Source organism: Emys orbicularis, chromosome 3 (genome assembly GCF_028017835.1).
Source record: "Emys orbicularis isolate rEmyOrb1 chromosome 3, rEmyOrb1.hap1, whole genome shotgun sequence".
Taxonomy (NCBI): Eukaryota; Metazoa; Chordata; order Testudines; family Emydidae; genus Emys; species Emys orbicularis.
The window spans coordinates 131,448,138-131,460,989 of NC_088685.1; the positions used below are offsets into that span (position 1 = coordinate 131,448,138).

Consider the following 12,852-nt stretch of genomic DNA (forward strand, 5'->3'; position numbering starts at 1 on the left):
GCTGGTTCACATACAGTAAGATATACCATTGCAGAGGTCAGGCCCCCACTTAAATTCCATTGAAGCCCTCTTTTGAGGGTTTAAGTGGCTCTTAAGAGGTTCATAGCCCTATGCTGATCCTCTGTCAGAAGTGAGTTTTATTCATGGTACGTTTTATTTGCCATTCCATTAAAGCTGCTTCAGTTTTATTGTACTACCACATCACAATAAGAAATGAAAGAGCCACTGAGGAATGGGTGTACAGTAGAACCTCAGAGTTACAAACCCCAGAGTTACAAACTGACCGGTCAACCACACACCTCATTTGGAATCAGAAGTACGCAATCAGGCAGCAGCAGAGACCAAAAAATAAAAAAGCAAATACAGTACTGTACTCTGTTAAACATAAACTACTAAAAAAATAAAGGGAAAGTTAAAAAAAGATCTGACAGGTAAGGAAACTGTTTCTATGCTTGTTTCATTTAAATTAAGACGATTAACAGTAGCATTTTTCTTCTGCATGGTAAAGTTTCAAAGCTGTAGTAAGTCAATGTTCAGCTGTAAACTTTTGAAAGAACAACTATAATGTTTTGTTCATACGAACAACTTCCATTCCTAATGTGTTCGTAACTCTGAGGTTCTACTGTAATTTCATACTGTGGGCCAAATCCTGCTTTCCTTACTAATGTAAAAACTCCCAGATATATTTCAATGGAAGTTTTGCTTATGTAAGGACTGCATGGGCTTTGAAGAATTTGGCCTTTTATATTTGTGAGCCTAAAGAAAATGTGTATTGCTAAAAAAGTAGAAAAAAAAGTTTTTCATTTTAAATTACTTGGATTTTCATTGCTTAGAGTTGGAACTGCCTACCCAGAATTTTTGAGTAATGCTCTGCAATAAATACTATATCACAATGGAATTCCTGAGGAATTCTATATGGCAATACATTGCATGACCGCATGCTTTAGTGCTAAATAAGCTCATCTTATTATAACATATATATAATTAATTGTACAGTGTTGCCAAATATTCAGACACCCTTCCTTCTCATTTTGCAACAAATTGTCCTCTCCTTCCAAAATTATATCATGGTGACAAAAAAAAGTTAAGACAATGTTGGCACAAGTGCCAGAAGATGACACTAGGATCATCTCTTCAATTACATGGTTTCTGGAGCTTTATATAAACTTTGAAATACAGAGTCTCAGCCAAAGATACAGGGTTATGTTTTCCACTCATTGCACATGCAGAAGTCCCATGAGCTCTAGTAAGAATCTGATGTTGTGAGTGATGGGAGAACTTCAAAAGATTCAGAGGTTCAATTCAGATAAGTGTCCAAAAGTTGCATGATTACTGAAGCAAATCCAAGACCAGACTTTTTTCTACTATTTCTAACACTTCTGGGTTTCAACCATGTTAGAAATGCTTCAAGAACAAGCTTTCTAAAGATATTTCAATGTTTTTGCTTCCATTTCTGGCCAAAACCAAGACTAGAGAGGTGTGTACAAATAAGCAAAATAAAACTATCTTTTTCAAAACTCAGAGGATGTTTGAGTTTGGATTGGCTTGAGCTTTGTATGATTATCCAGGTCAATTCTGATTTTACCTGGCCCAGATTAATATCCTCTAGATAGAGCCTTAACCGATATCTTTTTTTCCCTCTAGTATCCAAACAGGAAACAAAAGTAGCATATTGCATCCTGATTATTTTGGAGTCAGGAAGAAATTCTTCTCCTCCTCTGAGGGATATTTGCAAGGGCCTTAGAATGGGGTGGGGAAGTGTGATTTATCTAGAACATTGGGCATGGGTGATCTATTACATTCATGTGGGTACATTTCACATTATTTTCACATAAGATTTGAGGACTTCAGCAATACAAAGCCAAGGTTATGGGCCTATTACAGGAATGGTGGGTGAGGACCTGTGGCCTGCAATGTGCAGGAGGTCAGACAAGATGATCATGATGGTCCCGTCTGTCTTTAAAGTCTATGAGTCTATAATCAATGTCCTGTGTTCAATGCAGAGCCTGGGGATTGGTGGACCTTGGTTTTCCCTTTCTTTTTCTATATTTCTGACTGTAAAATATGAGATGGAACTGATTGTATCTTACATACAAATGCAACCAGCCCACCCATTGTCCATAAATATTAGGTCTGGAATAGTAACCAGTTGCTGTTTGGTTTAGCGAATAAGAACATACCATCACCATCAATATCCACAGCACATGAGTCACCCTCTCCGTTATTATCAGTGTCAATCTGAGCAGGGTTGTGCACATACGGGCAATTATCACAGCGGTCACCAACTTCATCCTTGTCATAATCAAACTGACGGGGGTTGAACAGAAGAGGGCAATTGTCCTAGCGAGCAGAAGCAAAGGATTTAAGAATATAAATCACAGCTTGGTTCGAGGCATTATTTCATTTATCAAGAAGTATTTCCCCACTCTCCCATTCCTCATGTTCCACTTAGGAAGAAATGAAAGTGAAAATGAAACTAAGACATATAAATTGATGTACAAGTGTGCCTTCCACTGATGAGCTTAGCCCTTTCCCTTGTGTAGCTATTTACACCTCTGCGAAGCGGGTGCAAAATACTAAGGCAGATTGGTAGGCATATTATACCCATTTTGTACAAATGTAAATGACTACCTAATGTGCAAGGCAGTGGAGGAGCAGGCCCGACATACGTGTGTGGAGAGGAGACTAGGTCTCTAGAACCTTAAGAGAAGTCTCTGGAGAATATTTTTCACTATTTTGTTGTTGTGTGAGCATTTTCCATGAAGACAAATTACTTTCTTAATGCAACAGCCAGACTTCACTATTTTGGATGTTCTAGGAAAAGATATCATGGAAAGGCAAAATATGTCCTATTTTATCAAATACTGCCATATAGTAACAAAAAAATAAATGTGCCTGAGAGAGAAGAATACTCACTTCAGTGTCACCTAACTGGACAATGTAACTGAAGGCAATAATTTCTGTAACTGCACATGCAACATAAATGTTATTGATCAAATGCTTGTTCGACTTTTTTTTTTAAGTTTCCAAATACAGACTGTATGAGTCAGATCCAGAACATGAAGGCACACAGCAGAATACACCTCATTTTTCCCTTTGGTTGTTATATTCTACCCAGTGCAGACAAAGCAATCAAATGTCATTTTTTATTTAAACCAGAGGACCAGCTCCTGTTCTAGTCAATATACCAAAACCCTAAGTGATGCTACAAAGCGCTCAGCACAGCACGGGATAGGATGGAGGCTTAAAAAGGGGCATTAGGTCCTCTTTGCACTCCTGCAATCCTACTCTTCTCTGCACTAGGCTGTACCCTTCAAGGGTAATTGAGATAAGACAGGGCAGTTCAAAGCTGCCCTAATGCAACTGAGGATCTGATCCACACAGTCCTTAATTATTTCTTGTAAGGGAGTGTGACAGGGTGCATTTACCCCGCACTGGACAGGGAAGGGTTAACTCCTGACTGTGAGCTGAGAAGCCAAGCCCCCATGTCCCTCCTGGGCATGCTCAAAGTGTAACACCAGTATAAGAGGGAGGAGCCCAGCTCAGTCTGGGCTAGCTGCCGGAGAGGAAGGATGCATGCTGCAGGCGCCAGCCCAGGAGCTGCTGGAGCCCCAGACTGTGGGAGCTGGAGACGCGGAGACTCAGGCAGGCACCCAGGTACCTGAGGACGCCACTCGGAGGTCGGAGCCCCTGGGATCAGCACAACCCGAGGACAGAGACCCCGAAGACACATAGGCCAGGACTGCAGGAGTCACAGTAGGAAGTAGCCCAGGGAGGCACTAGTCATTGTCCCTACAGCAGTCAGCATGTTTCAGGCGGATCCTCACTAAGTGGCAAGTCTATTCATCACTACCAGGGCCTTGGGCTGAGACCCAGTGGAGCAGGGAGGGCCTGGGACTCCCTACCCTGGCCTCTACCCCCCTGGGAGGCAGCCCAACCCTATTGACTCTGGCCACTATGCATCACTGCCCTATGAGTCAGGATAGTGCTATTGACGCTGGTCTCTAGGCCTCACTGCCCCAAGGGTCAGGATAGTGCTATTGACGCTGGTCTCTAGGCCTCACTGCCCCAAGGGTCAGGGTATTGCTAGTGACTCTGGCCACTAGGCCTTACAGCCCGGGGAGTCAGGGGACTGCTATAGACCCTGACTCCTAGGCCGCACAGCCCTACAGCAAAGAGCCAGTTGGTGGACTTAAACTCTTAGGCCTCACTGCCTAGAGGCAGAAGGCAGCTTGAGAGACAGGGTGTACTCACCCCGCACTGGACAGGGACCCCCCACCCCATCACAGGGAGTTGCATTAAAATGATAAAAGACATTTTTTTAAAAATCAACCATTAAATAAAATCTCATACTTTGTCATCCTCTACCCCATCATTGTCATCATCTTCATCACAGGCATCACCTTTGCCATCCTTATCAAAGTCTTCCTGTCCAGAATTAGGCAGATGGGGGCAGTTATCCTGTCCAGAAAAATCAGTACATTATATTTCTGTTATGTCACAGGCTCATAACATGGGCTTGAAGACTATATAGCCCACAAGAGGCTATAAAACACATAGCTGAGAAAATCGGTCACAAGTACATTTTAAAGACTTTGTGTTTGTTTGTTGCCAAAAATATTAGTTCATCCAGTTTTCATGCTGTAAAATAAATTAAATGAAGTTGCAAATCACATTCCCCAACTTCCTTCTGTTAGAAGAAATGTTTGGAGTGTATTTTAACAGAGAGCATCTGATAGGAAAAAACACACATACACAGTGTCAGCTCCTTATGGACAGCTCATGAAGGAACTTTGAAGACTGCAACGTAATGTGGCTGGCTTTGGCTGCCTTTAACCAGAAGAATGAAGATGAAAGCTAAAAGGATGATCTTCAGATGTAATCTGTCATACGGAAAGTTAATGCAACGAAGACATAGACATGGGGCTGTAGTTTTGAGACGTGTCCTTTTGCACTGTTAGATTTCCAAGACTTTTGAAAATAAAAGACAAATGTATCCTTTTTTATTTCGCATTGAAGATCAGAACTGAGGAAAGGGTGATTATTCCAAGTGAACAAGGCAAAAAAATAAGTACAGATTTTCAAAAACTTCAAGAAAGCAATTACTCTGATTAACACATGGAGGCAAATTCTGTTCTCATTTACAGTCATTGAATCCTATTTAATTCAGTGGGGTTGCATGAATGTACCCCAATGGCATCACAATGGTGCAAAAAAGAGCAGGATTTGGCAACTGAAGGACCTAATATTTCTTACAATAACTACATAGGCTTTCTAAATTGGAAATATAAATATAAAAAAGTGAAACAATGAGCCAGCATTTTAACTGCTATTTTCTTTTAAAATAGTATAGTTAGTGGAGAAATAGATTCATAGATTCCAAGGCCAGAAGGGACCATTGTGATGATCTAGTCAGACCTCCTGTATAACACAGGCCATAGAACTTCCCCAGAATAATTATTAGAGCAGATCTTTTAGAAAAATATCTAATTATCAGTGATGGAGACTCCACCACAATACTTGGTAAATTGTTCCAATGGTTAATTACTCTCACTGTTACAAATTTATGCCTTACCTTGGGTCATCATTCTGCCTTGGGATAAAGAATGGGTGAAAATCTAAAAAGCCACTCAAACCATTGTCTATTTCCTACACCAAAACCTTTACTGAGGTTATAAATTGTTCTCATTGCTGTTTTCACTTATTTTCACCTTTCCACTTCTGCTTGAAACCAAAACTGGACATGCCAAAGCACTGCAGAAATATTCTTCTTATAGCACATATATTTGAGTCCAGGATCAGCAAAGAAAATGTTGAAATCTCAGGGAAAGATCTATTCTCATGACATTTCCAGCCCAAATTTTCAAGCTCAAGAGATTCTGTTCATCTAGATAAACTGAGGAAAAAGCATTATAGTTTTTGGATAATTATCAAAATCAAAATGAACCTCCAAACTTTTAGGACTCCTTTATTTGTATATACAGATGATTCCTTAATGCCTGACCCAATGTTAGCCTTCAAAGTATCATATTTAGGCTAATGTTTCATTTTTCAGTACAGGAATTCTGGAGGAAAAAATGTCTATACATGAAAACTTTGAGAGAACTAAAAGTAAATTTAAATTCAATATATTAAATTTATTTAGACAAGTTATTTTTCAATCACTTTCACAGGGTAGGAGAAGGATATCTTTTTTTTTTTTTAGAAAATTACTAAACTAGAATAATTTCTAATGAGTGCTACCGCCTGAGAATATTTTCTATTTTTTAAATAGACATTTTTAATCAAACATTTCTTTCTATAAAATTAATGTATGTCTTACAGAAAGACAAGACTGAACCTTTGGGAACAGTCTCCTCTAAATGTGTTCAACATGTTATGTTCTTAATGAAAGCGGATCTTTTGTGTTGCATCTTGAGTCAATATGTTGCATGTCCTGATGACAGGAGCCAAAAAGAATATATGAACTGCAAATGCTGAGTTGGCCAGATCTACAATGAGCCGACAGCAGGCAGCGTGAGAAAGTTCAGCATCTGAGACTAGTGTTCAGCAAGGGTCTATCTAATACACCCTTTCTATTAATAAGGCATTGGCCCAAATTCATTCCTAGTGTAATGCAATTGACTTCAATGTAGTTACACCTGGATGACTTTTTGCTCCATTTAACACTCTTAGCTCAAACACTGTTAGTCTCTGTGTAAAGTTTCTCATTTGTTTGCCCATTACGCTAGTTCAGAACTTGACAAGGTTCTTTTGGTTTTGTTGCCACTGTCAGAGTGCTAGAAGAGGATGCCATCGCTCAGGACAGGTTGGTTGCATTCTCAAGTAAATTAAGGACCTATGTTTTTTTTTAATATGGAGCAGGAGCAGAAATCTAAGGGCTGGTCTACACCCAGCCGCTAGTTCGGCGGCTGGGGATCGAAGTTCTGGGTTCGACTTATCGCGTCTGGTCTGGACGCGATAAGTCGAACCAGGAAGTGCTCGCCGTCGACTGCGGTACTCCAGCTCAGCGAGAGGAGTACCGCGGAGTCAACGGGGGAGCCTGCCTGCCGCGTGTGGACCGCGTCTGAACCGCGGTAAGTTCGAACTAAGGTATGTCGAATTCAGCTACGTTATTAACGTAGCTGAATTTGCGTACCTTAGTTCGACTTGGGGGGTTAGTGTAGACCAAGCCTAAGAAGGGCACGTTTAGAACTGAAAAAGAGCAATCAAAAGAAAACAGTGCCATCTGAAGGCCTATGCAGCCAATGTCATTGCATAAAGACTAACTCAGCAAAGTGCTTAAGCACATGCTTAACTGTAAGCATGTCAATAGTGCAGTGATTTCAGTGGGACTGCTCAAGTGCTTAAAGTTGAGTACATGCTTAAGGACCCATGATCCCAGACACAGCTATCCTAACCACCATCTACCCTTTCTCTACTATCTCAGCAGCCTTGCTCCATCTGCCCCTCAATCAGCAATACCAGAGCATTGTAATCCTATTGCCTCCTTTGTTGTTGAGTGAGGTGTGCTAGGTCACAAGTGGGGATGGAGTTGCATGGGGCCGCACACTTTTGGCATAATACCCCACAGAACCAGCATTCTGTCTTAGAACATTATTAATATCTGGCTACCAATACACAAGCTCCTGCTGAATCTTGATGACTGCATAGTTTCAGTCTTCTTAGATAACTCTTTAGAGAAGAACTTTTCATGCAAGTAATGTTTGAGTGATTCTCAAATGATGGTCCATGGAACTCTTCCTAGTGGTCCCCAGAAGACCTCCCAGAACAGAAAAGGAATTTTGCTACAAAAGGGAGGGTACTGACAGTTTGGGATAAGAAGTGATCCAGGAGTGATCCCTCTTTTTCCTATGAAGTGTTTTACAGAATAGCATAATTGTGAGCCAGTGAAATACAGGATTCCATTAAGGTGTAAGTGAATATATATTCTATACTATCTCATAGAAAGAGTGGATACCTTAACAGTTCAAGTCTGTATAGAAACCATCACCAGTTTTATAATGAAAAGAAATATCCTTAGCTATTAAAAAAATAAAACTGGTTGTGACATAACTTTTTATTGGCCCTTCTTGCTTACCTTCATGCAATGGTAAGTAGCATTGGCAGCACAGACCAGGTTGCTATTGGGCCAACCATCCAGGTCAGAATCTTCACCGCAGATGCGTCCATCACCAGCATATCCTGTTCTACATTCACACTTGTACATAGGGTCACTGAAATGGCCCAGGTAGATGCACTCTGCAGATTTGTGGCAGCTGTGTGTCATATCTAGGCATGGATTTTCAGGTTCACACACCTACAAGAACAGATTGTACTCTTAATGACATCAGTAGGAGCTTCTAGGTCCTCAGCACTTTTGAAACCCAGGCCAGTTATTTAGATGTCTCAATTTAGGCACTTTTAAAAAAAAATGTTGGTCTAAGCCATACATTTTATTTTGTCAGTTCACAATTGTAGATAACTGGCAATAAAAAAAAAAGCATAACCACAGGAAAAATAGACATTACTCAATAAATAAATTTAAACAATTAGTTTAAGTTTTTTGGAATTAGGTCTGCATTCCCCTAGGAGCCATTAATTCTCATTATGGACAGAAAAGACTGCACACACCCATTTCCTTTAGAGTACTGGTCTTCAGGATATAATGGTCTAAGTCTACCAGCTGGTGTGTAGTCATTTTTTTCTTAAACCAGAGAGACAAACAAATGGATTTTAATATCCTGTCAGCAAGTTTACTGTCACATTCCTCTTATTTATTTTGTTTTTCCTGGTAAGTTTTGAGTGGCTTAATTTTAACAGGTGTTGTACATTTAGACTTCACATGTTGAGCTAACTACAGCATGGCTCAAAAAGAAGAGACTGATGAAGTCTCATGGCAGCTGTTTTAAAGAAGTTGCCTTAATTTTCTATGAGATAACATTCCTCTGTGTCATTTCCTCTCCTTTCCCCCACCCCTCCCCACACACATACATTTTGACCTACTGGCATTTAGAAAAGTGAGATCTTCAAACAGATGTTTGATGACTTACTTTGGTGTATTTATCAAGATAATCATCCTAGCTCACCACTGCATTGCCTCTTATGTAGTCTTTTACACCTGTGAAAAGGGATTGCAAACTCTGGGTGTAAAAGGCTACCATTCTAGCTTTGTAGCATTTTACACTCATTTTGCACAAGTAGAAATGACTACACAAGGTGACGAGCAGTGAATAATCAGGCCCAATGCATCATCGTATTAATAGAAAAGTTGCATCCACATTTAGGACCGTATTTTTAAAGGTATTTTAGGCACCTACGAAACAGATAGATGCCTACTGTGATTTTTCAAAAGCACTCTGGCACCTAACTCCCATTGATTTCAACGAGAGTTAGTCACCTACGAGCTTGTGAAAATCCGGTGTCCATCTATATCTGTAGCTGCTTAAATACATTTGAAAATCTGATGCTTAGCTATTTGTGGCTATATTTGTTTGTTGCCCAAATTTATGAAATATTCTTTCACAATTTGTTTTTTATGGAGAATGCTTAGATAGGTTTCAGTTTCCATCACATTCCTAACCATTGACCCCTCTTCAACATCACTTACTTGCTTTTCTGTCTTGGCAACCTCCAGGCCCACCCCGAAAGGCTGATTTCCTTTGTAGCGTGGAGGGCAGGGCAGGCAGTGGAACCCTGGATTTGCATTCACACAGCGATGGACCTGATTCACCTTAAAACAAATGTCTGGCACAGCTATACACTATGGAGAAACACAGAAGCAAAATGAAAGAACCAAGTTAGCCTGTTGTATAATCACCATACAATCTTTATAAATAGCCTCAAGGAAATGTTTCATGTTGATTGACAACTGAAACAACGCATACCTCATCAAGATCCTCACACACTGTTCCATTACCAAGGTACCCAGCTGGACATGGGCCACATGACCAAGACCCATCAGGGTAACTGCTGCATTCTGCTCCAGGAAAGCACGGATTTGACAAACACCCATCTGTCAAAACACAAGCAAAAATGTAAATAAGGGTAGTAGTGCAGAAAGTAAAGAACTGTAACCCTTATTAAAGAAAAACATTCTTCATTCAGTGAAATAGATAAAAATGATGGAATGCTGACAATTAAAAATATTTGAATTTTCAACTATATATGAAAGCATTTCCTTTTTGGTTTGTGGACTGCTACAAACAGTTGACTATTTTAATAGTATACTGAGACCCCGATGCAGGAAATCTTCTTATTCCGGATAACACTTAACAATCCGCACATGCATAAAGTTTCACTGAAGTGAATTAGACTTAAGCATTTACGTAAGTGCTTTTCTGAAACAGGGACTGAATTAGTGTATTTCATATATGTAGACTCTCTAATATCAATTAGTATTGCTATCCATGTGACAGGAGATAAATAACTAGCAATAACAAAGTTTGCAAGCTGCATAGCTCACTGCTGGTCACTCAGTGCATACACACCAATTGGGCAATCATTCTTGTTGCATATATCATGTTGCTTGACATCTCCCACACATTTCTTTCCTCCATACTGTGGCTCTGGGCTGTTACAGAGACGAGACCTCTCACGGATCCCTCCTCCACAGGTGACAGAGCATGTGGACCATGGAGACCAAGGACCCCATCTACCATTAACTGGAACATGCAGGACAAAGGGGAAAATTAGTGTGAGCAACATACTGTAGACAACATTCAGTACTATAAAGGTAACTCCTCCTTCTGATATCTCTATAAACAGTTTGTAACTGTACCCAGAGGAAGAAATGAAATTGAACAACTGAAAACTGAGATTACAATATTTCCAGATAAATACATGGATTTTTCAGCCATTTTAGTTATTGTTGACAACTCATAACAGCATGCAATGCCTTTTCATATGGTATATTTCCAATTAAAGTGATCAGAAGCAGTTTATGTTGGCTGATGCATCTGGATTTTCAAAGTTCACTGATGAGATTGTTATTAAAACAACTTCTATTATGGAAATATGGGAGAACACCAAGCATATGACCTGCATGCCAACTCTGAGCTCTGTGACTTCTTCCATGATAAAGGTGTCCTGAGAAGTCATTTTGTTAGTAGCCAATTCTGAACCAGCTGTTTCTAATCAGAATTTACAGCTGAAAAAACCCTCAGCTTGCACTTGGTGCTGAGACTCTTTTGTTTATATTTGGTGATGAAGATCTAGCTCAATGCAATTAACTGCATTCTGGGATCTCCTTCTATAGGTAGCAAATGACCTCAGTTTTTTACATTCAAATCCCTTCTTAAGGAAACTACTTCTATCAAAACTTGAAAGTAAGTCTGCTAACTTACATGACATTTTTACAATAAAGTGACATATACACCACCTGCAGATTTCCCTCTCGTTTCGTATTCCAAACTGCACTGCTTAGCTAACTCAGGCTATAAGGGCCTTAATTTGATTTCATGCACATTTTATGCTAGTGCAACTTTACTGATTTCAGTATAGTTATTCCAGAATTACATTAGTATAAGAACAGAATCAGGACCTAACTTCCCAGAATACAGACTGTGTTTTCCCATATGCTTTGTACAGCATCAAGCACACTGATGGCTCTCAATAAATAAAAACCACCTGGGACTTATAGTAATTTGGCCTCACAGGTAGAGATGAGTAAATTCATTTTGCCTGTTTTTTAATCCACTCAAATATACAGTGGATTCAGAAGTTCAACTTTCACATTCCATGATAGACTGGAGAGATTGTGAACAGAGAAACAGAGAGAAAGAAAATACCATAAAAAATAGGATGAAATTGAGCAGGAAGTGGGCAGAATGAAAAACAAATCTAAACTGACTCTGAGAAAAGAAAGCAATGGGGGAGAAAGAATTTTTTTAAATATAAATTATATGTGTATACTATATATAGGGCATATAATTATGCCAGCTTTACGGGGATTCTACTTCAGTTCCTAATACATAGCACAGGTTTCCCTTTAGATAGAAAACATGTTTATTTGTTTGTTGTTGTATATTTGAATTATCCTTGGAAAATATGTCTTTAAGTTACAGGAAGGAAAGGTTCCCAAACTCTAAGTTTTTAAACCCAAATAACAATTTAAGAAGCTTGCAAAGCCACACAACACCATTGTCACCCATCTCTTCTTAAAATATCCCTGTGAGCTAGGTAAGCATGATAATAAGGAAACCAAGGCACTGAGATTTGCAAAAGGTTACATACAAGGGCACAAGTAGAACCCTGGATGTCTGATTTCCATTCCCCTGATCAACCCACAAGACCATACTGCTTCTGAACTTTCTTTTCTGAATCCAATGCCACAGTCACAAAAATCAAAGCAAGGGAACAGAGCCAAGTGACCACATACCATAGGCTTATACTAGTCCATCTCCAAGGCTACATGTTAGATCCTGTATCACTATCTTGATAATTTAGAGCAGTGGTTCTCAACCAGGGGCCCAGGGCCCCCTGGGGGGCTGCGAGCAGGTTTCAGGGGGCCTCCAAGTAGGGCCAACATTATACTCGCCGGGGCCCAGGGTAGAAAGCCGAAGCCCCACTGCATGGGGCTGAAGCCCGAGGACCTGAGCCCTGTCACCTGGGGCTGAAGCCAAAGCCTGAACAATGTAGCTTCATGTGGGCCCCTATGGCTGGGGCCCCAGCCTGCTTGCTACCCCCTAACACTGGCCCTGGTTTTATATGCAGAAAAACAGTTGTTGTGGCACAGGTGGGCCATGGAGTTTTTATAGCATGTTGTGGGGCTTCAGAAAGAAAAAGGTTGAGAAACCCTGATTTAGAGCCTGCCTTCTTGGAACACGCAATACAGTTCTATTTGACTTTCAATTTGGGGTAAAGCCCACAAAC

At 40.2% G+C, this 12,852-nt stretch overlaps 1 protein-coding gene across 1 annotated transcript in view; it reads right to left on the reverse strand.

Annotated features, from left to right (window-relative positions):
• The window catches only part of THBS2 (thrombospondin 2), a 99,898-nt gene that overhangs the window by 71,992 nt on the left and 15,054 nt on the right, over positions 1–12,852 (reverse strand). The window contains exons 9-14 of the mRNA XM_065401451.1: positions 10,470–10,643; positions 9,867–9,994; positions 9,590–9,742; positions 8,081–8,299; positions 4,354–4,461; positions 2,181–2,340 (exon numbers count right to left, since the gene is read on the reverse strand). Coding sequence (XP_065257523.1) covers positions 2,181–2,340; positions 4,354–4,461; positions 8,081–8,299; positions 9,590–9,742; positions 9,867–9,994; positions 10,470–10,643 — 942 coding nt within the window. The remainder of the gene's footprint in view (positions 1–2,180; positions 2,341–4,353; positions 4,462–8,080; positions 8,300–9,589; positions 9,743–9,866; positions 9,995–10,469; positions 10,644–12,852) is intronic.